Source organism: Xenopus tropicalis, chromosome 8 (assembly GCF_000004195.4).
Source record: "Xenopus tropicalis strain Nigerian chromosome 8, UCB_Xtro_10.0, whole genome shotgun sequence".
Classification (NCBI taxonomy): domain Eukaryota; kingdom Metazoa; phylum Chordata; class Amphibia; order Anura; family Pipidae; genus Xenopus; species Xenopus tropicalis.
The window spans coordinates 47,224,412-47,251,532 of record NC_030684.2 but is presented as its reverse complement, the minus strand read 5'-3'; the positions used below and the strand labels follow the sequence as shown (position 1 = coordinate 47,251,532).

The window sequence follows — 27,121 nt, the reverse complement described above, 5'->3', positions numbered from 1 at the left end:
AGATAGCAGGCCACAGGCCCAGACTGGCAATCTGTGGATTCTGGCAAATACCAGAGGGGCTGCTGTAAGGTGCCATAGACACTCACTATTTATTGGGCTGGTGGGGGGCTGTTTGGGCCTCTGCATACTTGGAATGCCAGGGCCTATTTTGAGGCATGGTGAGGCAAAAGAGCAAAGACAGTTACCACTTTAGTGGCCCAGTCTAGTAAACTATTTGCTACCAAAATGAAATGGAAGGGTAAATGTCCATCTCTGGCAACATAAGGAATAGCAGCTACAAAATCAGCTTAGGAATGGGGGTTCTCATTAATGAGACGTTCTCTCCCAGACCCAATAATCCTTGGGAAAATCAGACCAAACAGTTAAGTGCTTCTTTAAATATCCTTACATCTTAAAGCAATAAATAATTTATCAATTGCAAAAATAAAACAATAGTTTGACATCTTTTTTATATTCCCACCCCTCCCCAAACTTGGCAAGTCATAAGTCCCTCTCCAAACACACAGTCCCGGAATCTTATACGTCACTGGAAGTTCTGGGCCCAGACAAGAATCTGGGTGGTATACAGCCACAGCAAGCCAGCCACAGTGACTTCTGAATATCAGGGTTCCTGAAGGCATATATGATGGGGTTGATAACAGAATTGCAAGCCGCTGGCAACACCAAGCAGTAGGTGTATGTCATGGGATAGCTTGAATCTGCTATCAGGGAATAAACAGCAAATGGAATCCAACAAAGTGCAAAGGTGCCCAGTATAAGGGACAATGTTGAAACCCCCTTCCTGGTACTGGAAGCTTGGGATGTGGCCATGAATTGGTGTTGCACAGCAATCTGTTGGGCATGTCGGAAAGCGATCCTGCAGATCTGTAGGTACAGCTGCATCATCAAGGCAAAAAGCAAGAGGAACGAGACCGCCAGCACCGCCGCATTGTTCTTGGTGACTGGCCTCAGGACACTGCAGGATGATGGTTCCCTGACACAGTTCCACCCCATGATGGGTAACAGACCAATGCAGATACATAAGGCCCAAAGTAAGATCAACATAGTATACGTGAAGGTCAAAGTCCTCTCTGTGTGGTAGGTGAGAGCATTGTAGAGAGACAGATATCTATCCAATGTAATGGCCAACAGGCTGCACACAGAGGCTGAGAAAGCAGCTAGCAGTAGTCCAGTAGAGCTCAGGGTGGCCAATTCACTGTTAAACACATAAATCACTATGAAATTCACAATGAGTCCCAGGCCAGCCAGAAGATCAGCCAGTGCCAGGCTGCCAATAAGTATGAACATAGGGGCACGCAGAGAGGGTGTATAGAAGAGAATAGCTATGACTATGGCATTCTCACAAGCCATGACTGTCCCTGTCACACAGAGGATGATGTCCCACGGATTGACGGACTCATCAGGGGAGAGGTCAGAAGTGGTGACGGTGGAAGAGTTTGTGTCCCAGGGGTCATGCTGGTGGTGAAACATCCTGCCGGAAGAATCATTGTGAAGATGCAGCAGGTGATCCATAATGGAGACTGCGGGCTGGTGAAGCATTGCTGAATTTTGAAGGAGATCATAATGGAAAGACAAAGAAAAGGATATTATGATACAGGTAGAGCAGAGATGGAGCCCTCAGCATCAGGGTGCAGGCTAATATATTCCACAACATGCTTTGGAGTGCTAATCACCCCGACATCAAAAACAGAAAACGGCAGTTCATGGGCTTTCCCACCCTCTTTGATGTCTGCCTATCCCTGAAGAATGGCATGGGTTAAAATGACATTGAGGCTGTGATGTAAATGTCAGCTTTACAATCTCCCTGTGACACCAGGGCATTAATATATTTATTTAGGTGGTGATCTCCCTTATTGCCTGGGGGGGACTGTGATGCAATTTGCTTCTCTCCCGTCTGGCAGGTAAGTAATTAGAGATACCCATTCTACAGAGGCCCTTCAAAGTGCCGTCCTCTCTTCCTGCAGACATCCGTCACATGCTAGGGACCTCATAACAGAACAATCTGCCGGAGAAGATGCATTGGCTTTCTAGCTTTCTATATCTAGGCTCGGTGCACTATTCCTATTTTAGGAGATTCTGCATGCCCTTGTGTCTGCATTCTCCTTCCTCCTTACTCAAGGTGAGCTCAAGAAGCAATGGACCGTGCACACATAACATGCCAGCCTCTGCCTGCATACATACCTGCACAGCATATGCCTAGGATACAATGGGAGATGTAAATTATAGGCTGTGTGTCTCAATAACAAAGGATCCTGCCATAAGCCTCTGAATAAACCTCCCTCTTCAAATATCACATCCCTAGATATATACATGTGTTTACTCAGCACCTGGAAGGATACCGTCTATTTGCCTGCAGGATTACCCAGATCAATCAAGCTCTCTCTAAGGTAAGGCTTGAATGTTCAGTCCTTTCATAGCACAATCAGGCAGACGGATCATTCCATGGCTTTTTGGAATAATGCGGCTACATTAGGATATTGCAGGATTCCCTCTGGCTGCTGGAAAGGGTTACTAGAAATAGCAGCCTCTGTGTAACATCCCCTAAAGAGAAGCACGCAGTGACCTCGGCTCTGTCTCCACATCATAAAAGAAAATTCTAAATCATTATTTCCACTGTAATTAATTGCCTTTATGGCTTTTTAAAGCCCCACTCGCCAACACATGGATCCCTGATCTCACTGTCATTATTCCAGCTAGCCAGGGGGCCTGCCACCCCGCACTGCAGCTCACAATCCAAAGGCTGCTTTCATTTATAACAATTAGCAAGTGCATCCTCCTTATACAAGGGTTGGAAGCTTAGGTACCATGCATGCTGCGCTCAGGATCCTGTCAATGATTCAATCTATTGCTCTATCTAACTCTCTATTTATTCCTGTCTGACTACATATCTATCCTCATTGATATACATAGCATTATTTGGATGCCAAAGGATAGCTTTAAATTGAATCCCACACATTGTATATCTTTATAATCCTACGGGAGACTGGAGAGGGCTAATCCTAGGACCCATGCCTTGATATATATATAGCTGGAGATATAAATAGCTATGCACACCCATTGTAGCGCAGGCACGCACACACATTTATATATCTGCTTATAGACAGCCGTCTATCAAATTTCCCTCCTTACAGCAGCGTACATTTTACATGTATATTTATATTGAAACTTAAACACCAGTCACTGATCTGCACTTAAGCAGCACACACACTTCACAGTATATACTTAATACTTGTCTATGCCTATATATCTATATATATGAATATATGTAAGTGTCTGTCAGTGTATAGATAGTAGATACATGACACACAGTTCTCAGCACACAGATACAGTCAGCCTATACCCACACTCCCACTTCTCTTCCCATTGCTACGGCCAGTTCCACAGCCTCATGCATCCTTACCTTTCTGATCTCCTCCGTCTCCAGCTCTGTCCCTTTGTGCTAGTCCTTGCAGTCCTTGTTAAGTCTCACTCCTTGGTTAACATTGCTAATAATGCTGGCAGATAGCTGCCTTTGACTTGCACTTAATATTCTTGCCCCATTGGGTCTGCTGAAAAATCTCAGCTCTGACGTCAAAGTGTTCGCTTATATTCCTGATCAGCTCCCAAGTCTGTGAATCAGAAGGGGCTGTGACCAGAATACTAATGAGCACACACACACATACACACACATACACACAGGGCCACTTGCAGCAACACACACACCACACCTCTGGAATTTCATTCATAAGATTTTTTTCCCTATGTATAGGGCACACCTCCTTAAGGTCAGCTCTTACAAATTACTCCCATTTGTTTTCTATCAGCAGGGAAATTCACGCTGTGTGCACCTCTTATAGGACACAGTTTAAGGCTTTATCCCATATTCATTTTTGAAATCTACATCTCATTCAATACATTGGGCTACTATAGATTTATTCATCTGTCCTTAATAAAAAAAAAATGTCTTTCTACACATACCAGACCTACATCTCTGTTCATCATATATCATCTGGATTTACAGTATCTGCTTTATTGTCACACATTTTTTTTGTAAAGTCCATATTTCTTTTTTTCTAATAAGCTTTGCTTTTGCAGACCCTTATGTATTTTAATAAAGAGAGATATAAATATATATACACATATGCAATCAGTACAGGAATATTTATATTAATGCACACATTAATTGCTGTGTTTGTGGTATAGAGGTAGAAAAATGGAAGCTGCTCTCAATCACTAATTCTTACGTGCCCATCTCCGAGACCCCGTCCCTCCCCTGATGACGTTGGATCCAGATGTTGGCAATGTCATCAATGCAGAGGATGTACTTTTAAGGAGGGCTGCCTGTTAACCCTTCAGGGCCCAAATCAATAGCCATGTATTATTTGTCAGCGTTGTCAGCCATGGGTTAAACAATAACCTTTTCTGCGTCATTAAATAATCTATTGTTTCTTTTGCTGCAGAGATACAATCCCACCCCCCCACTTTCTTGCAGTCAATATATTTCTTTTGACAACAAAGGTTTCCATAGTAATAATAGGACCAAGGGATCCCTGACCCATAGAATGAATCTGCTCAGTGAAATGAATACGTAGAACATCAAGGATACTTTCTGTAATCCAGTAAAGGAAAGTGACAGATAAAAGAGGCACCCAGGGATATTAGCAATTATTCCAAAGCCTGGTCAGCTCATACCCTTAACAAGGTGGCACGTGTAATGAAATTACATGCAGCAAGGATGTTACCAGATGTAGTGAGATAATGTGGCATAATCACATAATAATCAGGTGATAATCAGATATCTTGAGCAGCACACCATACATTTAACCCTAATAATAAGGCAATAGGGGTGATTGCATGCATTGGTTAATCTTGGCATTAGCAGGGGTGAAAGGAACTGAAGATCCTCATTCTATAGGAGATAATGAGCTCCATGTGTCAAAGTAGGGGAATTCGCTTCTTGACGCAATGCACCAGATTTGGTGATCAGCTTCACGCTTGCAGCTTCATTTTGACTTACAAAGCAGTGGGGGGGATATTCTAGCATTGCAAACTGATAAAGGGTGCATCTTGAATGATGGCAGAGGTCTGTGATCTTTTCTTTCTTTCCCTTCCGCTGCAAAAGAGGATCTTCTAATTACTTCCAACTTCTCAACCTTGGCAATCACCTCCACCCACTTATCCCTGCAGCTCTGCATCCTACTTCCATATTATCATTGATTCCTTATCACCACCTACACATCCTGGGGGACTTCCCAGCACCACTGCCCCCACATTCTTCATAACCCCATTCTCTTTCCTTACACATACTGTATCGCCATTCCATTACAACTGTGGTGCAATTAGGAACAGTGTTGGAACCTAAAGTCCCTACTCTTGCCCCACATATGGTACTTACTTACTTAGATTCCAAACATTGGTGCTAAATTGCTGAGTGAAGCTGCTAGTAACTATCAATTAGTCTGCTACAAAACTGAAAATGAAAGCAAAGATGTAAATGGTTGCTAATGGAGGCCTCGCTTATGCAGTTTAGCACCTCTACTCATAAGCAAGTCTTGTATGCACCAAGCAGTGTTGGGTAGCTCTTAAGGGCAAAAATCCACAGGAGATTTTCATCAGATTTTATGGGTCAAATTTAATCTGATCCGCCATGCAACAGCACAGGATTTTGTAGAATCCTACAAAATCTGATATTCATAGGCTGTAACGTAACGTAGGATGGTGTGTGTTGTTCCTGCATCTACATTTGACGATCAGTGTAATTCAATGTGTTAAAAAAAGTCACTCCGACTGAATCCGTGTTGGATGTGAATGCAGCATGTTGCGTCTAAATCCGACAGGCACGGCGTGTTGGATGGCAAAAGTTACATGTAGTTTATACATCAGATCTTGTATCAGTCCCACTACACCAGACTCATCAGATACATTTTGTCACTACGGCACCATCTGACAAAAGCGCTTGTGGTGTTTAGCCCTAAGGAAAAAAGGAAAGTTAAAAAACACTGTGGTGGTGCCAATTTGTAGCCAGGATTAAAATTGCTAATCTTTATTGGAGGCTAGTGAGTCTCTTCTATAAATACAAACCCGCATGGGAGTACTTTGCTGCAGATTGGGGTATTTTTCCTGCTCCCTAGTGTCACATGTGCTGATTTTAATTGGGTGCATGGGCAGTACAGTACATTCCTAAGGAGTACAATGCTGCACATGCTTCCAGCCCAGAGCTGCACAAGGGACATTAGGGAGCAGCAATGAACCCCAATAAGAGGGTCAATAAGAGATGTGTCAGCTGGGGTTATAAAGCGGGGTCACTAAGTGTGGTGAACAACCATTTCCCAGTGTTTTGATTTAAATATTGCAAGCCTGGGTGAACAATGCAAAAACACAGTGAGTGAGACAGCAGATTCAGCAAAATGAGAGTTTAGAGATATTCTTACTATGCACCCCCAAAACCCTCGCATTCTGACTGGGCCTCTTTTACGAGTCCAGGCTCTTGCCTCAGTGTCCTGTCCTCAGCTGTTGACTTCCTGCCTTCCAAAGATGCACCTGGAAGAATTGCTGTTGGAATTCTTTATTCATTAAAGTAAGATGTGTAGTCTGTATGCTCCTAAAAAGGATATTGGCTAGTCTGCTTTGGGCACATAAGTTGGGTTGTTATAGCTGGCCTGCTACTTTCATGCAACCATGGGCCTCTGTGTACTTAAAATGCCAGGGCCTATTTTGAATCCCTGGAGATGGTGAATAAGCAGGAAACACATACTATGTCAGCAGAGCCAGGCCATGTAGTACTAGCACACAAGAAGCACTTTGCCACTTCCACAACCAGTTTGTATCTTTGTACTTTAGTTTGTAATTCTGCAGGACAGGTGGTCGTGGAATTTGTCTCATTGTAGAAAATCATTGCTGGAGAGGATCTATTGGTCTATGGAACCAATGCACTGTTCGGGAAATGCATCAAGCTGTGAGATGACCAGAGATTAACAGTCAGAACTTCCACATAAATATGTACCTTAATGTCAGCTTGGTGGTTTAATCATTTTATGAACATAAATTTGTGACTAAAACAGCTTTAAAAAAACCCAAAGAATTCAATGACCAATAAAATTTGCTTTGATCATTAATATGGTTGGCATAGTTTTTGCTTTTATTCTTCTTAGCTATCCTGTGCCTCTTTCTTTCTTTCTATAGACTCTTTCCAGGGTAATGCAGGAGCAGAACTCTTAGGGGCTAATGTAATTAAAGTCACTAAGTTTTCCCAGGTGCATTAACCTATAGCAACCAATCAGCAGGTAGCATTTACTGGTCACCTGTTTTAAAGCAAACATCTTAGTGGGTGCTATGGGTTTGGGTTACTGCTCCTGGGCAAACTTAGTGCCTCCTATTACATATGGGTGTTAGTTCCTTGCTGTTGCATGCCAATATCTTCAAGTTCCAACATATCTTTTAGTTCTGTCTATGAAGATTCTCATTCATTCAGGTCATGATATACAGTATCTAGTAGAATTGGAGTTTTTCTTGAAAATGTTTCACTATTCATCTGAGTGGCTTCTTCAGTTCAAATGACTGGTAGGGAATTCCCCCGTATTTAAACTTTTAATGGTATTACAGTCACAGACATCCAATCACAATGGTTTCACAACGCACCAGAGGTCACCCCTTTAGATTAGAGGAACGGAACTTTCATATGAAGCAGCGTAGGTGGGTTTTTCACGGTGAGGGCAGTGAGGTTATGGAATGCCCTTCCTAGTAATGTTGTAATGGCAGATTCTGTTAATGCCTTTAAGAGGGGCCTGGATAAGTTTTTGAACAAGCCGAATATCCAAGGCTATTGTGATACTAATATTTACAGTTAGTACTAGTGGTTGTATTTATAGTTTATGTATGTGTTGGTATAGATTGGTAAGTATAGGTTTGTGTGTGCTGGGTCTACTTGGATGGGTTGAACTTGATGGACTCTGGTGTTTTTTCAACCCTATGTAACTATGTAACTATTATGGTTGAACGTGATGGACGTATGTCTTTTTTCAACCCAACTTACTATGTTACTATGTTACTATATATAGTCTGTGCTGCCACAGGTCGTGATGGTCATAACATGGTTCACTTCATTTTTTGTAGTAACTGGATTCTGTTGCATCCTCAGTGCCTATTTGAGGATTATCGTGTGACTTTTATGTGCTGGAGAGTCGGTGGGGACTATTATTTTTGGATGGCGCCCTTATGGATTTTGCTCAAATAAGAATGTGCAAATTGACTTTGATATTCCTAATTCTTGCCATGCATTAGCACATGATGCTGTTATTGGTCATGAAGTCTTTCAGTGGCCAATGTTTTAATTGCATGACATGAGCCCAGGGGAATTAACCCCTATAGCAGAGTACAGCGCAGCCATCATCTCTTACAAACTGGTTGGTATGGAGGATACAAAACTATACCAACCAGGCAAACAGCTGCAGGCGTTGGACTTGCTTACTCTTCTTAAAAAAGGAAAACCTATATTCTTTATCTTGTTTTGATTTAATTATAGCTCGGATTTCCACCACAACACACATACAGCAGACAAACAATCAGCAGGTAGAATTTACCAGTCACCAGTCTGAAATGAAACACTTTCCTATACCCCAAATAGTTTGGCCCTGGGTAAATCCCCCTTTTGCCCGTTTATTTAAACAGCATTGGTATATGCTTAGACTAGAATAGAGGATACAGTTAATTTTTTTTACAGATACTTGAACTAATTTGCTGCAAATTTTAGTTTACAAATAAAAAGGAAATTAAATGTTCAGCCAAGGAGCTGCCATGAGATACCGGGCACCACAATTTATTGGGTTACAAGGAAAAGAATCTCTGTGTCTCACTGTCTGTCAGTAGCAGTCAATAACAGAAACTCCTCTTTGGTTCAAATTCCATTGCCCTTTACCTGGCATGCCTGCTGAAAATACAGTGTGAGCATCACAAAGGCCTTGGCTTCCTGAATATTCATTATCCTTGGCCTTTATGGTGACAGTTTTTCTTTTCTTCCTCTTTTAACTAATTTACCAGTTAAGAAACTAACAGATAGGAATCCCCGTTCTTTATCAATAGCCTTGAGGGCAGGACCTCCATGGCAACAGAGGAGCACCAATCTACTTTTAATTACTTAGTACACTACTGCATTCTCAACCTTGACAGCCACCTCCACCCACTTATCCCTGCAGCCCTGAATCTCCCCTCCATTAAGCAATTGATTCTCCATCACCACCTACACAAACTAGGGATTTCCCAGCACCCTTCCTAACCATAGCCACCACTTCTGAGTTATACACATCTCAATTCAGTAGTACATGCAGGCCAAAGCTGAAGGCTTATACTGACCTACTATACAAATCATAGTTCATAGCAAAAGGCCCAATATGATCACATTACCCACTGTGTGGCCAACTAACCATGGCTGTTGCTATGGCTACACCATTAGTGGTATCTAACTCATTTACCAAAATACACACATTCCTAGGGTAATTCAGTCAGACAGGGAAGCTGTGCAACTGGCAAACCGCAAGGACAAATACTTGCATCACCTTCTATTTAAACACAAAGCAATAAACACAGAAATACTGTACTCAGATATAGCCACTATTTTACCTTATGCTCCATCCAGCTGGCAAAACTTTCCCTTCTCTACAAGCCTAACCTTAAGTCCTAAAGATCACACAATAGTAAAGGGCAACCAAAGTGAACGAACAAACATGAACTTATGACATGGAGCTGTTATACCTGCCCACAAGTACAGCAGCCCTGTAGTGTTAATTATTATTACATCCATTTCTAAAACAAGAGTGCAATGATTTGTCTGCAAAGAGCTTCATCTGATTCCATGGTTATTAAAAGGCACAAAAATTACCTGGGAAATAGTTCACTAAACTGGGTCCCAGCAACCTCTTCTGCTGTTATCTCATCCGTAAATGGCTGCTGATCCCTGGTACTTCATGAAGTTGACATTCCTACCTGGCCAGCAGAGGGAGCTCAATAGTGTAGAAAAGCTGTTACCCACAGTGGTCATACAGGCCCCAGAATTCTCCACTTTAGTCAGCTGGGAGCTGGGGGGGACGTGTTTGTCCCCAGGTCAGAGCACTAGATGCTTTTTAGTGGAAAGCTTTCTTTTCACCTATAACAGTAACTGCAGTATGTTGCTTAGTACAAAGAAATACCTATTCAGGCATAATTTTGTGCTGGCAGGAGTAAAGGCTGCCCTTCTTTCCTTAAGAGACAGAGGTGATGCAGACTGAAAGTACAAATGATGATATTTGTTGCAGTACCAGTATCAAACAGCAGATGGCCCACTCCAAAGATCTTTTGTTTGTCTGCTTTCTGTGCAAACATGATATGGTGGTTGCATTAACAGAGCAGGCAGGTTTTGCTATAGGTATATAGCATTGGACCATAAAACTTGAGCCACATAGAGTGAGTAACATTTTTGCAGTTTTCTGAAATGTTTAACGTAAATTTTGATTTCTGATTTGGTTCGGCCAGGCACTTGCAATTGCCTGAATCCTGCTGGAAAAGGTTTGGATATGGCTACATCAGCGGAGGGCCAGCCACAAGCTGGAGACTGGGGTCAAGTAAGTGTAGGGACCCATAGGGTTAAGCTCCCTATGGTGTTATCCCCTATCTTTTCCTTATCTGTGCTGTAATAGGGCAGAGCCCTCTACACTCAGATTACAGTAATTAGGCTGCCCTCTATAGGTTTAGCCCAGGTTGACCACTCCCCTTGTGCAGACTATATAGTGTCTTGCACAAGGAAGTGTCTTCCTCTCTGGCTGCTGTTGTCTCAGGCTTCACGTCATTGAGCCTGGAGGCATAAAGCCCCAGTAAAGAGTAACACCTAATCCTTAAGTCGGGGACAGGGCCCCGTGAACGAGGTAAAGCCAGCACAGTTAGTCTATTTAATAGCACCCTCTAGAAGTGGTGAGAACAGTCAGACTATCTAGCAAGGGCAGTTAATAGCCCCAACCAGGAGTTGTAAAAGGGTTTAGTCCACCCCGGCTCTGTAGTCGTTCTTTAGGGACCGGTTTTATTAGACGCCAGGTACCAGTGTTAGGAGCTCTCCCCTGGACCACAGTCGGCCGGAACACTCCCTTCTGAAAGGTCTATATCTCAGGTGTCAACTAATCCTCTGTGCATCCTCCAAGTGGGTTATTCTGTGCCTAAGTGTCACCTTTGTATCTTCCACGGTGATCACATGTTCTATACTGCTGTGTCTGTGAGTATAACCCTGCTGCACTATTAAGCTGTGCCTTTGTCAAATAAATTGTACTATAGTTCATGAGCAAGAACCTTTCTGGCGTCCATTATTCTATCTGCACCACACAAGCTCTATCTAGTTGTAGTTCAACTACACCCTCAGCTCCATTAATACCTCCCATATGGTCGCATGTAACACATGCTCTATACCTATCACTAGCCTGGGTTTTGCCATATCCTAGCCAAACAAGTGTTTCATAAGGATAAGGTTGCCACCTGTCAGTTTTTTCAAGGGGTTGTCTGGGTAAAAACCTTCTGCCCAGTTTTCAACATTCTGAAAACTGGGCAGAAATCCGGTGGATGCAATAACTCCTCCGCTGATGTCATCACTTGGGCAGAAAATGCCATCATTTGATGACATTGCGTGATGACATCAGTGCCGATGGCATCACGCATGCCCCTTTGTTCAGGTTTATAACTCAGACAAGGGAGCAGCAGCTGGTGGGGGGGACTAGGGCCCTGAGAAGGGGTACAGAAAACATAAGTGCCTAGGGCCCCCTGCCCCCAAATGTCCCTTCTGCCTAACTCTAGTCCCAGCCCTGCATGATATGCTTTCACTGTAAGTGCTTTTTGTGCATATGTAATGTGTGTGTTACAGTTACAGAACATACCTTTTTTTTTCTATAGTTCTATAGTTTTCTATGCATTCATGATAAGCAGTTGCAAGATTTGCTTCTTCTATGCATGTGATACATCAGGTTCCTTTACACAGTGCATAAAAATCTTGCATTTGCTACTGCTCACTATGTAATATGTTAGAATATATAATGTAATAGAATATATAATGTTTTTTAGTTGTTGTGACTAATACACTGAGCTCTTTTCCACTGAGCAAATTGAGTTTGGTGTTATTTTACCATTAATACATTCCTCACAGGATGCTTTAACACTAACAGGTTTATTGGCAGCATTGATTTTGTTATTTAATTGGAGCGTGGCACTATATAGCCATATCATCTACCGATCCTCATCTCTGCTGCAAAGAAGCCTATTAATCTGCCCTTCTTTAGTGGCTGAAAGGGGTGTGTGGGAGACGGGGGCTCGCTGTGATGCTTGTGTAGGTGGCAGGTTCCCCAAGGAGGAGCCATTTCACTTATTAATCCCTTAACTACTTCAGCACAGAGCCGCAGCAATGAATAGGGAACTACAGAATTCTGCTTTCATTACGCAAGCCTGGATCAATAGCCTTATCTTACTGTACAAGGGGGTAGTCTAGGTACACAACAATTATGGCCACACATAAATCACTGCAGTGAGAGAAGCTGTATGGCACTGAGTCTCACAAACCTATGCCATAGGGTAGGAAATGGCTTGTATTTGCAGGAGAGTCTCTGGCAGCTGTGTGTCTGAGTGTGTGGGAGAAGGACAGAGACTGTTAGCAAATGATTATAATGGTTGGAGCCCTCGGAAATGTCAAGGTGAGAGGTGTGCAGAGGAATAGATAAGGCTGCCCATCGTGCCACCGCTGACTCACAAAGCAAAGTCGGTTGGTGCTTGTCTTGCTGAGCCATTGATGTGCCTGTCAGAGCCCAAAGACGTGTATGCTCCAGGCACAGCATGCACCCCAAACATCTCTGAATCACCAACACAAACACAAAGCTTTCTTCCTCTTGTATTCAGCTCAAAACAAAATGATCATTCTTCTCCAACTTAGCCTTCCAGCACACAGTTATATCATTCCCTTTTTCATTACTACACTGATGTAATAGGGTATATTTACTAAACTGCTGCTATCTACAGTGTGAAGCAATTCACTGTGTTTTGACCATTAATGCCACATTCAAACCCAGCGTTCCACTGTAATTGCATGCACCCTAATTTGTGCTTTATGAGTCAGACCCGAGTGCATATAAGTGAGAGTCTGCTGTAAGTGTTCTGGTTTCTCAACATGATATTCTTTGTGTATGTATTTCTGTAGCAGAACCCAGGTATAGCAGAGCACAGAGACACAAAGCTTGCTCCAGCAGGGCAAGATGGGAGCAGTTTAACAGTATTGCTCAATATGCAGTAATTAGCTAATCAGACAGGTGCTGAGAGCTGTACTCCAATACTTTACTTTAAGGGTCAAATATATAAAATGGACCACAAACTTTGTTTTGTTTGTGGCCAACCATAATTAAAAATTAGCCCTCTTTCATTGTATATAGAATGCACTATACAGCCAAAATTACCTGGATATCTGCAGCCCAACGTATCAGTCACAAACTTAAAGAAGAAGGAAAGGAAAAATCACTGAGGGGTGCCAAAATGTTAGGTACCCCCCAGTAATTGTAATCGCTTACCTTATACCCTGGGCTGGTGCTCTTGTAAGGAGAAAACTGCACCAACCTGGGGTACCTGTGAGACAGCGATCCTATTCTGTCTGTCTTCGTTCTTCCGAATCCCGGGGCCGGCACATGTGCAGTAGGGTAAAAATGCAGACTTTCTTGTTTAGGTTTGGCTTTTCACTCTTCTGGCACGAAGACAGAAGAAGGGGATCGCTCACTTGCAGCTACCCTGGGCTGGTGCAGTTTTCTCCTGACAGGAGCACCAGCCTGGGCTATAAGGTAAGTGATTACAATCACTGGGGGGTACCTAACATTTTGGAACCTTTTGATCTCCTTTAAGGATATTAATATGAAGTTGAAGTTTGTCCTTTCTTTATTGTTATAGCAGCTGGTGGGATTTAGTCCTATTTATCCACAACAGAATTAGTGAGGCACGGCTTGGATCTTGGGGATCAGGCCTGGCAGAAGGCATTTCAACTGATCCCACAGGAGTTCAGATGGACTAAGATCAGGGCTTTGTGCAAGCCAGTCTTGTTCTCCCACTCCCATCCCAATTGACACTTAGAATAACAGAAGCTGATGTTGGGTCTTTTAGCCTCTGATTACCCATGAACTACAACCCAAAGCAGCAAGAGTTTCAACTGAGCACTTGTCATTTTAGATGGAGTTCCCTGATAGATTTGTCCATACAGTCTATCTAGAACAGGGACCCAACCTTTTTTACTTGTTGGCCACACTCAGAGTAAAAAGTGTAAGTGAGCCTTACAAGCATGAATGTTCTTTGGGGATACCAAATAAGGACTGTGATTGGCTATTTGGTGGCCACATAGGGACTGCTGGCCTGCAGGAGGCTGTGCTTGGAGTGCTTCCAAAACCTCTGAGCCAGAAATGTAAAAATGCTTTGAGGCCACTGGGAGCAGCATCAAAGGGGTTGGAGAGCAATATGTTTCTCCAGAGCCACTGGTTGGGGATCACTGACGCAGAAGAATGAAAGGTTTGGAAAGCAATGTCTGTAGAAGCTGACAGTGTTTGGCTAATATTTACTACTTTCAGCCTCATCCTTGCTGTGCTGGAATGAGTCACCTAATTCCACTTCCCCACAGGTTTTGCTGAATATCTCAGAGAATTTATGGAACCAAGGGGACAGACAGCTCATGTAAACGTTGGTTCTTACAGGCAAAACCATTGCCAATAAATCATATAAATGTCTGTTTCTGGATCATTTCCAGAAAATGACAAGCAGCTACTAAAAAAAGTAAGCTTATGTAGGGTATACTTTGCATTTCCATGTCAGTCTATGTGTGTCTGTCCATATCCAGGGGAATCAGTCATCCTCTTTTGGTTCCATGGCTGCTTGGTTTACATGATAAAGTATTTGCTATTGCATTGGTATGAACAAGTCCTAAAGCATTTTTTAATTAATTACACACTTTTCCATTCATCAGTTCTCCTTTATGGCCATAGAACTAATCCCAATACTAACAGTCTGGTTGTCTCTTATTACTCCCTGTTCTATAAAGGTTCTGACTGGCATGAGTTTCTCCTGTTTCCACGGCAGAAGAAGGACTGTCACCAACATGAGTCGGACCGTTACCAAGGACACCAGTCTGTGTTCAGTTCTTATTGTGCTGCCGTCACAGTTGGGAAGAGAGAATGAGATTATTTATAGGGGGGGGCATCCAACCAAAAAAAAATATCAGCATAAGTGGCTGCAGCAGGTAATTCATAGTCACTTATTTATAAGGCCTTTTTACTATTATTATTATTAATGAATCATCTAATATCCATGGAAATGTCAGAGCAATTTGCATCTAATAAAGCAGCGATTTTCTGTGATAATCTGCCTATTGTTGCTCTGTTTCCTGTTCCAGGAGGATCTGTATCCAATGTTCCTGTGATTAATCTGCACACATTGCTGTGTCTGATACCCCTTTTCTTTTTAAAGTCATTGGAAATGTTTTTTAGTTGGGTAGTGAAAGAGCCAGCACCTGTAGGAGGTCTATAAACAGCCCAACTGACCGATGCTTGATTTTCTTATGTATGTGTGGCAAACAGCTCATCTAATGGCTGCAGAACACATTACAGAATGCTATTTGCAGACAGTATATAAAATATATTTAGGGTCACTGACTTAAACTGGGCAGATGTGGAAAAGCAATGAATGACACAAAAGCCTGGCAGCACTCTGCACCTTGCGGTGGATAAATAATTCATAGAGTACATGGTAAGTACTGGGCAGGGTTGGATTGGGCCAGCAGGACACCGGAAAAAAACCCAGTAGGGCCTGCCAACCCAGACCTGATCCGAAGCATTGGCAGTCCCTATGGACCCCACACAACCCAGTCCAACACTGGTACTGGGCCCCAATGCAGCCCTACCCATTGGCATGTCTGAATGATATACAAGGTAGCGAATATGGAAAGCACTGAAGGGGGGGACACATATATACCTCCACCAGCCCCTCCTGAATGCAGAGCTACCAAATGCAGGCAACACTGTTTTTATAGAGTAAATGTAGGTCTCTTTACTCCAAAATGGAGCAAAGAAAACTGAAGCAGTTCTGTTACCTCTGTTGGCAGAGTTGCAGAACAAAAAAATATGTAAGATTGTGTCTGTTTATTTCACTTTGCACCCTGTCATGCAGGCAGTAAACAACTCCTATTGAGTTGCAGATAGTGTCAAGGTCTGTATATCAAACACAGGACCCCAGCGCTGTAGAACTAGCCACCGTACCCACCTACTGTCTATTGCTAACTGTGCTTCTAGTTAAAACACAGCTTCATCTTAGTTGTTTACATTTGTAGTTCTTCCTCTTGACACAACACTACCACATATTATGACTACAACACTGCAACATATTGGCTAATTCCCTTCATATAACATATTGGAGCTCTTTAATTAACTAACACTGCATGCAGTAAAGACACCAAAATGGGATTGAAAGTAAAATACCATACACAAAGTGCTTGTGTCTGCTTTGGTGCATAAGGCACAGTGTGGTTTAAAGTTAAGGGACCTCTTTACCTAACATGTCCACTGACCAGGTAGTAGGTACTAGGCTCCCATCGAGTGCTCAGATATGGGCTGACTGTGGACAAGGCAGGACTCACTGCTCGTCACCCCTCCCTACCTCTGCAATACTTTTCCCCCTGCACTACCAAAGGAGCAGGGTGGATAAGGGAGGAGAGGGAGCAGTGATGAGTCAGGCGAGGAGCGGCTGGGATGGTAAAGAACTTACCATGGGTCAGAACTCTGGGTAGGCAAACAGAAGAGGTAGATGCCTAGTGCACTCTTAGTCCCACCCCTGACTGGTGTGCCCTAAGCATGTGCCTCTTCTGCCTATCCCTAGTTCCTGTCCTGCTCCCATTGGGTGTTCTGCCTTTAGGTATATGATCTTACACCAGTTGGCTATGCTATTGCTATGCTTTTGCCCATAAGCATTTTTCAATATTAATGTCCAGAAATGTCATATATCTTTTTAAAAACAATGTACAATCTCATGAATGTTTATAGTGTATAATATTCTGCAGTTATACATAACTTGAAATGTTGGAGCATACAGTGAGCTGCCAGTGGTCTGGCAGCAGACTATCAACCCCCTGAAATAGACTGCCCGTCATGTTGCTTTGAGCTGCCACAGCCTGCCTGCCGATAACAGCTCTCTATTTCTGTTCCTTGGCAGGCTAAAAGCCATACTCCAAGGCAAATTATCACATATGCATAAATGATCACTTCAAGTCCCAAAGCCAAAACTGCCCTCTGCCAATATAGCGTGAAAGCTCATTAGTACTTTTCCAGATTCCTCTCAAATCACTGGCAGCTTCTGAGAACAGAGAGCAATTATCTGCAGTGTGTGTGGTTCTATTTGTGGAGAAATAATATACAAAAGCCAAAGACATCTGTGCTGTCAGTGGACAGGGCTGGGAAAAATAAGCAGATTGGAGGGCATTTTGCAGCATTTGCTCAACATGCCCATCCATAACTGTTGCTGTAAATAACAGGTAAAACCCCGGAGCTCCATAAAGTGCAAAGTATATAGGAATTTAGGAGTTAATATTCATAGCAGCACAAGTGTGTCAGGCTTATTTAGGCCTGCTTTATCACTCTTTAAACATAAACTTTGGGCCCCCTCAGACCACCCCAGTAAATTCATGGCAGTCACCCTATTCAATACACATTTATGGTACAAAGACAGCTGCAGGATGGAAAAACCCCTCTTCATATAAATAATGGACCCCGCAAATGTACGTACTCGGGCCTCCCCACTGCTAAATACAGCCTAGGAGAGGCAAAATAATGAGCCGTATAAATGGCTTTAGTCTGAATGGTTTGATTGCTTGTGGGAGATCTCAGTGAAACCCCATCATATGACTGCGGCTGCTTCTTTCTTCTCTCCCCTCCCGGAGAGGCTTCTTATTGGCAGCCCTGGCAGGGTGCCAGGAGGAAGGGAGCTTCTTTTTATCATGCAGAGTGTGCTCACTGGCGCTAAGTCCCAGAATATAATAACTAGCAGGGTAGGAGGCACCTCTGCTCTCTGCCACCGAGCATCTCATCTTGCCCAATTATTGGCGTGGGAATGTTCCTTGCTTATTCTCTATCAAAGGAAACACTTTTTTACCCCTCTTATATGGAAAGGGAGCAGCAACACTTCATCTAGTGAAGAAACTAAGCAGGATTTCCATGCTGCTCCAGCCAGATATTTTACTGATCTTGAAAGCACTCCAGATATACACATACAGTACTTCATTCTGGGTGTTTTCTACATAAGGAGCAGCCTCCAGGCAATCAAGTTCCTTTTGGAAGATTCTGCACTTCACTGTGTCCCCCACACCTTTCCAAACTAACTACAGTGATTGTCAACCAAGATTTTTTGAATGATTTTATAATCCATACTGTTGGCACTCGCCACTTGTTGTTTTTTAAATTTACTATAACCCTATGTCATGTTCTGACCCAAGAGTGGGTAGCCAGGCTATGTTGCAGGTATTTGAAGATGGGATTGTCAGAAAAAAGAAAGGGAAACAAAAATTCCTGCCAGTGGGGCTCATTTATAAACACTGGGCAAATTTGCACCTGGGCAGTAATCCATAGCAACCAATCATTAGTTAGATATTTCCAGGCAACTGCAAGCTGAACACTGAAAGCAATCATCTCATTGGCATGAGTTACTGCCCAGGTGCAATTTTGCCCCGTGTTCATAAATGAGCCCCAGCACTGTTTCTGCAATCAGCAGGGTAACACCAACACTTTCAGAACTGAGTGATGCTGGACAGCTCCCATATTGCCAGGACAAGGGACAGCTCCCTCGGCCCTACTGGCTGGAGAAAGCTCTGTCTGCCTGTTAATAGGACCAAACAGAGTTTTAAGTGAGATTTATGGAATTTTTTAAGTGTTGCTGTGAACTTTTAGCTGAAAGTTAGAACACTGCTTTCACAAACTGCTACGCTTCAGCTGGCTGTTCTGCCAGGCACGTACTTCTTTTTCTTTGCCCCCTGACACATGACTCAGAATCACTGAACCTTTCACCAAAAATAATTTGATTTTTGGCTTGCGCTGCCTTCGCCTTCTCCAATGCAAAGTTAGATTCCACGCCTTTTTTCACACTTAGAACTTTTCCTGTTCTGTTCGTGTGTTACTGTTGGAACACCCCCGGAACATATGGAGAGCTCAGAGAAATGTCGCAGAGGCTCTCTGCTGTATTCTGCCAGAAGCCTTTGTCTTACAGCAGAACTACTTCTCTCTGTTTTGTACCACTCGGACTCTGAGACGGGTGAGAGGAAGTTCCACACAGCAATACTAGCTGGTGTATTTATTAGCAAAGCGAGGTGGTATCAGCAGGAACTACAAAGCAAAGCTTCCAGACACACAAACATATACAGGGTTGGACTGGAGTGTGCCAGGGGCTCCCACACCCCCTCTGGGGCCCCCTCCACCTAAACACTTACCCCCACCAGACCCTCCCCCACACGCACCTCATACTTACTTTTTAGCATCAAGTACAATATACTGTTTTATTATTACAGAGAAAAAGGAAAGCATTTTAAAAAATGTAAGTTATTTTATTAAAATGGAGTTTTTGGGAGATGGCCTTCCCGTAATTTTGAGTTTTCTGGATAATGGTTTCCGGATAAGAGATTCCATACCGGTATATATTCAATACTTGTATATAATGCCGGGCCAGTAATGGGAAGTACAAGTAGAGAGCTAGGTTACAACTCTTGGTTCTATGAAGCAACCGCAAAGCACCAATTATTATTCTCCAAAGAATGCAAAGATAATTGTGTCTATGCATGGATCGTTAGTTAGAATAACTGGAAAATGTTCAGAAATGAGCAAACTAATTAGTACAAGAATGGGAGGTCTATCATAGAAGGAAAAACTTGAAACTGTTCATTTCAGCAGAATGGCAACTCAGCTGAAAATCAATTTAGTGAGAAAAAGAAAGGTGTAATATTGCTCTGCTTAGAACTGACCAGAGAAATGTCAGATGTCTCTTCTCTGCTCGCTTGTTTTATTTTCTGGCCAGAGCAACATCACAGGACTTTGCTTTTCTCACAAAATTAAATATCAGCAGTTTGTAGCTAGCAGATGAACGGCAGGTGGCGATGTTGTTTTAAATTCATTATATTAGCAGTTTAAAAACTGATAATATCTTGAAAACTAGAAAAAAAGAATGGCAATTACAAAAGTGCTTAGCAGGCCACTCTAAACAATGCTACGCTCATTTGTTCCAAAATTTTATACTTTCTCAAATGTAAAAAAAATGATTGATACCTTTTTCAATCAGCAAAATCAAAAAATAAGCAGCAAAAAGGGGCATTTATAATTCTACTAATTAATCAGCAGTACTTGAATCTGAAAGCAATTAAACCAGGGCTTAGGAGTAAAAACAGAGGGCTGAATGTGATGGACTCATGGCCTTATTAATGTGATGTTTTATTGAGCATGTGATTAATGAGTTAAAAAAAAGATATCCCATCACATGCCCCTCCTACGTGTCTGAAATAGATTATATACAGCGACTGTTCAAGCCACATGGAAAGCAGTAGTCTAACACAAACAAGCAGCATAACTGACTTAATGGCTTGTTATTATCCCCAGAGCTTGCAGGTTTGTAATATTAAGTGTGATTATTTCCAGCACATAAGAGGTTTATAAATGACTTTGTGCTTTTCCTTCAGGTAATGAGATACTTGTCATAATAAAGCGCAGGCTGCAAGGATAAAAATAACATGTAATTATAGGCATTGTTCTTTCAGCAAAAATCAGGAGATAATGCTCATTGCTTTGGGGCTCTCTGGATATGGCAGCTTGGGGTTCTAATGAAAGTCACAGAGTCCAAATGGCAGAAGTGTCAATATGAGCTGTAACAATGTACCCTGGACAACAGCCATCCCTAGACAAGTAATGAAATAATCTAGGGCTAAAGTGATGCTCTAAATACTGCAGTGCTTTATGGAGCCCCCTTGGAGAGATTATCAGATTAATTAAGCAGTTATCAGCAGTTAGTGGCCTCTCCGGGGACCAAGACTTCATTCAATCTCATGCCCAAGTGACATTGTTGCCTCAGGACCAGACTTTGCAACTAAACGGGAAAATCTACCTTCCTTCTCTATCTTTAGAGAGTTTATTAGTGCATGAAGCAATGTAAGCACTGTTATTCTGTTTTTAATCATGATTCCTCAATGCATGAACTGCAAGCAAAGGTGGAAATATTCACAGGGTGGTGGTGCTCTTGTCTGGATCCTTAAATAGCCCTCCCTTGACTTGGGGATGAAGGGTAAATTTGGGTTTACAGGTGCAAGTAGGGAACCCCAACCACAATTTTGTCTTAAACCCAGTATGATTGTGTTCTGTAGATATAGATATGATGAGGAGTGGTGATAGTAGGAAATCATTGGGCCAGAGCAGTTTATGGGGGCATGGTATTGAGGGTCCAATGAGAGATCTAATTGATTCACTGTTGTTAGATATTCGTTGAAGACAGATCAACAAAGCTTAGAAGAGCTGTGGGACCACCCAAAAAGATTAACTTTAAAAGATTACACTTATATAGAACTTGTGTTGGGTGAAAACTTTGGGGGAACATCAAAGCTCTAGTTTAAGATTTGGACCTGCTGCTCAGAAATAGATTTGATAGATTTTTTTTTTTTTTTTTTTCTAAAGGTTGATTTTTATTGAGTTTTACAACAACAATGGAAATGGGAAAGGGGAAAGGAAAGAAAGGAGGGAGAGAGAGAGGGTTGGAGAGTATCGGTTGTTACATTAATGTAGCTGGTGATTCAGTCCAAGGAGACCAAATATTTTCAAACTTTGTCAGGCATCCTCTGGCAAGATAGGTAAGCTTGTATAGGTCCAGTTGTGAGTTGACCAGGGTAATCCATCTGCGGAGTGTTGGAGGTGATGGGCCCATCCAGTGTAGGGCGATGGTTTTTTTAGCATAAAATAGTAGCAGTCTCATTAGTAATTTAGTGTTTCTTCTGTGTAATAGTGAGTCTAGGAGGCCCAGTATGCAGGTAGTTGGATTGAATATTTGGGGGAGGTTCAGTTCTGTACCCATAAATTCTGTGACTTTGTGCCAAAACTTTTGTATTACGGGGCAGTCCCATATCAGGTGCATAAAGTTAGCCATAAATGCTTTGCATCTTGGGCAGTTTGCTGAGTCGGTTTTCCCCATGACGTGCAGCTTTTGCGGGGTGAGATAGGTCTGGTGTATAATTTTAAATTGTATGAGCTTGTCCCTTGTACTTATTAGGGGCTGGTATAAGTTGCTGATGACCTCGTCCCAGTCCTCGGGGTCTAGGTGTACCCCAGAGGTTTCCCATTTGAGCTTGACTCTTGGTCTTGGGTCATACCTTTTAGCGATAAGGATTTTGTAGGAGTTTGAGAGTAGTTTGGTTTTGTTTGTCTGAGCTGTCAGCAGTTCTAAGTCTAAGTGCTGTGTGTTCGGTGGTTGTTGGAACTGTGCGCCACATAAGTGTGTCATCTGTGCGTATCTAAGGTCTGACAAGCCGGGCTGGTGGATAATTTGCTGCAGGAGAGGTAGGGTGTGTAGTTCGCCTTTTGTATATAAGTGGTCAATACGCTTTACCCCAAGTTTAGCCCAGGATCCTGCTTCTGGGAAAGAAGCAAATTGCGGTAGGTTACTGTTTCCCCATAGTGGGGTGTCAGGTGATATTATTCCTGTGTTGTTGGTTAATAGGGTCATGGAATCCCATGCTTTTTTGGTGGCATCTGAAACTGGGAGTAGTGGGCTAATGTCCTTCCTTGTTCTGTATAGGGCATTGTGCATACTTTCTATTGAGGTGAAGTAAAGAGCTTCTAAGATTGAGGCTGGGTTTTCGGGGTCAAACACTTTCCAGTGTGCGACATGGGCACACTGGGCAGGTAGGTAGTAGAGCTCGTAGTTAGGGGATGCTAGTCCTAGTTGGTCTTGCGGGGCATTCAGTGTGTACCTAGAAAGTGTTGGTGATTTGTTACCCCAGATGAGTGCAGATTGGGTTCGGTCTATTTCTAGTAAAAAGCTTTTGGGTATATGGCACGGAGTGTTACTGAATTGATATAGGAATTTCGGTAGGAAGATCATTTTGCATATATTGATTCTTCCTATTAATGTGAGTGGTAGTTTTGTCCAGTGTTTGAGAGTCTCTGAGAATTTGTTGTATAGTGGGCGTAAGTTATGTTCAAGGAATTGTGCTGGTTCTTTATGAATCGTTATCCCCAAGTATTTGAAGCTATCAGCTACTTTAAGCATGCAGTCTGGGTCTGTCATTGTTGGGATTTGGCCATCAAGGGGAAAGATTATAGATTTTTCCCAATTGATCTGCAGGCCTGAGAATGTACCGAAGGACTTGATTATGTGTAGTACTGTTTGGAATGAGCCAATGGGGTCTGCTAGATATAACAGTGTGTCATCTGCGTATAGAGAGATTTTCTCTTCAACAGTTTTGTATATGAGTCCTTTAATTTGCTGGGAGTGTCTAATCTGTATTGCCATGGGTTCGATCGCTAGGGCAAAGAGTAATGGGGAGAGGGGGCATCCTTGGCGGGTGCCTCTAGTGAGTTGGAATGGGGTAGATAGAATTCTGTTTACTTTGACAGCTGCTTTGGGTTCACTATACATCAGCTTAAGCCACTTGGCAAAAGCGGGACCAAACCCCATTCTAGCGATTACCTCCCAAAGATAGGGCCATTCAATAGAATCGAAAGCTTTGGCTGTATCCAGAGATACTACCAATCTGGAGCCCTTATTTTCATGGGGCAGTTGCAGATTGAGGAATAGTCTCCTAAGGTTAAAGCTTGTGGATTTTGCTGGCATGAATCCAGTTTGATCTGGTTCTACTAGTGTGGATATTACTTTGGTTAGGCGTTTTGCTAGGATTTTTGCGAGAATTTTGATCTCTATGTTGAGTAAAGAGATTGGCCTGTATGAAGAACACAGAGTTGGGTCTTTTCCAGGTTTGGGGATAACTACAATGGTTGCTTCTGAGAATGATTTTGGGAGGGAGAATTCGTCAAAGGCATAGAGTAGTGTTTCGTGCAGTTTTGGGACTATTTCTCGGATGTGAGATCGATACCATTCAGCAATAAAGCCATCTGGGCCTGGAGATTTATTTGCGGGGAGAGACATAATAGCTTCTGCTATGTCAAATTGAGTGATAGGAGAGTCTATATATCTCGATTGCATGCGTGAAAACTTGGGTAAAGGGATTTTATTAAGGTAGTTATGTAACTCTGTGTTGGAGTAGTGGGCAGTGGATGTGTAAAGTGCGGCGTAGAATTTGTTAAATTCTGCGGCTATGTCTATGGGGGTAAGTAATGTCTCTCCATTGGAGGATAGTATTTTGGGGACAGCCGTGGTGCTCTCAAGTGGCTTGGCCAGAAAAGCCAATGGTTTGCCATTTTTATCGCCATAGGCGAACATAGTACTGGCTGTGTGAAGAAGTTGCTTTTTAGTTAGGTTTACTCTATGCAAGTTGAGCCGTCTAAGGGCGTCTGCGAAACTAGCGTGGTTTTCTGGCGTGGGATCAGCGGTATAAACTGTTTCATAGGAGCTCACGGCTGCCTCCAAATCTAGTAGGGTGTCTTTAGAGTGTGATCTCGCTTTAGCAATGGCTGCCTTCAGGGCACCTCTCATTACTGCTTTGAAGGCGTCCCATAATACCAGGGGGGATGCTGAATGCTGGTTGTCTAGCCAGTACAGTTTAATAGCCTCTTCAGATTCGAGTGTGATTTCAGGGATTTTTAGCCAGAGAGAGTTTAGTCTCCATTGTCTACTCGTGGAATCAGGCCGTATTTCTAGGGAGAGGAGCAACGGTGCGTGGTCTGAGATTGCTCTCGGTAGAAATTTAATTTCCCTGACTTTAGGTAGGAGTTCTGGGGAAAGTAAGGCCAAATCTATTCTGGAGAGGGACTGGTATGTAGCTGAGTAGCATGAGAATTCCTGGGTGGTGGGGTGTTTCCAGCGCCATGCGTCTACCAGATTATAAGCGGCTGACCAATTTGCTAATTTGGAGGATGTTGCTGTGGATGCTGCCAGTCTATCTATGGATGGGTTGAAGCATGAGTTAAAATCCCCCATAATGCACATTGGGGCAGGGGGTAGCTGGGTTGCGGCTGTATATATTTCCTGCAGTATTGCTTCTGTGAAGGGGGGGGGAATGTAGATGTTTCTTAGTAAGATTAAGTAACCGGCTATGGCGCAAGCTATTATCTGGTACCGACCCGACTTGTCTGAGCGAACCTCTAGTACGTCAAATGGTAAGCCTTTTCTGACCAGAAGTGAGGTACCCCTGGCATATGTGGAGTATGTTGTGTGGTGCGCGTATGATACCTATGGCCTTCGGAGTGCAAGAACTTTGTTACCTATCAGATGTGTTTCCTGGAGCATCAGGACTTGAGGATTGTGAGCTTTCAGGTAGTTGAAGACCAGTGCTCGTTTCACCTTATCATTCAGGCCCCGCACGTTCCAGGATATCAGTTTAACCGTAGCCATTGCTGTTCACGGTAGGGTATGTATTCATTTCGCAGTTCTCAGGTATAGAGAGTTCCTTGGAGCAAAACAAGGCGGTTAATCTCTCCGTTAAGAAAGAAAAGGTGGAAAAGGAAGGGAAGAAAGGACAGTAAAGGAAATAACATGTAAATAAACCCCAAACACAACCCATCCCCCACCCTGCCCGTCCCTGAAAGTTTGGTGGGCTTATATTCCCGAACTTAACCATAACTGGGGAATATGGTTGCCCATAACAAAGTTGCATCGGAGCCCTGGTGTTTAAGTAGGGACTCCGTGGGTATTTGCATCTCTAGACCCGGTGTCTTTTGCTTGTATGGACGGAGTCTTATATTGAGATAGGGTAAGTTCAGACATTGCTCAAGGAGGTAGTGACCGTATACTCCGTTTGGGAATGTCCGTCACGGGCACATCGTTTGTCGTCCTCGCGGGCTGGAGATCAGTTGGTAGTTTGTGCGTTGTAACATGTTAGCTGTGTCATCGACAATTGTGTAGACGTTGGGTATAGACAGTTGTTGTCTTTGATGGTTACTGTCTCAATACCCGTAGATGCAGATTGTGACTCTTCAGTTATTGCTTTACAGTAGCATGGGTATATGTGAGGATCTGGAGTGTAGGTGGGATCCTGTGTAGCTGGTAGATCTGGTGTTTCATTGGATAGCCAGGTAAATGGCTATCAACCCTGTGGGAGTAGATGCACATCTTTAGTGAGTGCTGAGTATATGTGAGAGTTCTGGTGGCTGCCTGTTAGCATGCCAGGAGGTGCTTATTAGCTGGAGTCTGTCAACTTATAGCGTTCACATCACCGCAGTTTGTAAAGCGACGCTCGTTGGTTTTTTGCGACTTTTTTTTTTTTTTTTTTTGCATATGATCTGTGGTGTGTAGAATAATAGGATTTACCTTGGTTGATGGGCGCTTTGGTTTCCAGGTCTGCTACAGGACTTACTCTCCACAAATGTTGCCTTTGTTCTGGTGGCAGGTACCGATGCATTAGTATAGCTGGTTGCCTCCCTGTTCCTTTAATGTCTTGGGTTTCTCTTAGGCCGTGCTTCAATCCACTCTAGTGCTTCCGCTGGTGTGGAGAAAAAGTGGGCTCTGTTGGAGTCGGTGACTTTTAATTTAGCAGGGTACAGCATAGAGTAGGGTAGGTTTAGTTCTCTCAACTGTCTTTTGATCGCAGTAAAGGTGCTGCGTACCTTTTGCAAATGTGTAGAATAGTCAGGATATAGGGATACTGGTGATCCATTGTGCTCCAATTGCCCTGCCGCTCGTGCTGCCGTTAGCGCTGTGTCGCGGTCCCGGAAATGAAAGAGGCGTATTAGGAAAGGGCGCGGGGGAGCACCAGGCGGCCTGGGGCGCCCCGGTACTCGGTGTGCTCTCTCGACCGAGTAATGGGGGGTGAAGGCCGCTTGCGGTAGAAGTTGCTTAAGCCAGCGTTCGGCGAAATCAACAGGGTTGCTCCCTTCCGAGCCCTCTGGCAGACCCACTGCTCTTACATTATTTCGGCGTTGCCGATTTTCGTAGTCGTCTAGCAGTGCAGCTTGTTGTTTAAGTTGAGCCCGCAAGTTGTCAACTTGTGTTACCAGTGGGG

General features: G+C 43.2%; 1 protein-coding gene and 1 long non-coding RNA gene across 2 annotated transcripts; one reads left to right on the top strand and one right to left on the bottom strand.

Annotated features, from left to right (window-relative positions):
- Nucleotides 1-81: 81 nt before the first annotated feature.
- On the bottom strand, nucleotides 82-3,624 carry LOC100488444 (G-protein coupled receptor 12). Its single transcript, XM_002931792.4, has 2 exons — nucleotides 3,401-3,624; nucleotides 82-1,541 (listed from the first exon to the last, which is right to left on the bottom strand). The coding sequence occupies exon 2, from the start codon at nucleotides 1,537-1,539 to the stop codon at nucleotides 517-519; it is 1,023 nt and encodes a 340-aa protein (XP_002931838.2). The 5' UTR covers nucleotides 1,540-1,541; nucleotides 3,401-3,624; the 3' UTR covers nucleotides 82-516.
- On the top strand, nucleotides 1,778-15,359 carry LOC116406779. The gene is made up of 2 exons (XR_004219813.1): nucleotides 1,778-2,387; nucleotides 15,041-15,359. It is a non-coding gene; the product is annotated as an uncharacterized LOC116406779 (long non-coding RNA).
- Nucleotides 15,360-27,121: the final 11,762 nt, after the last annotated feature.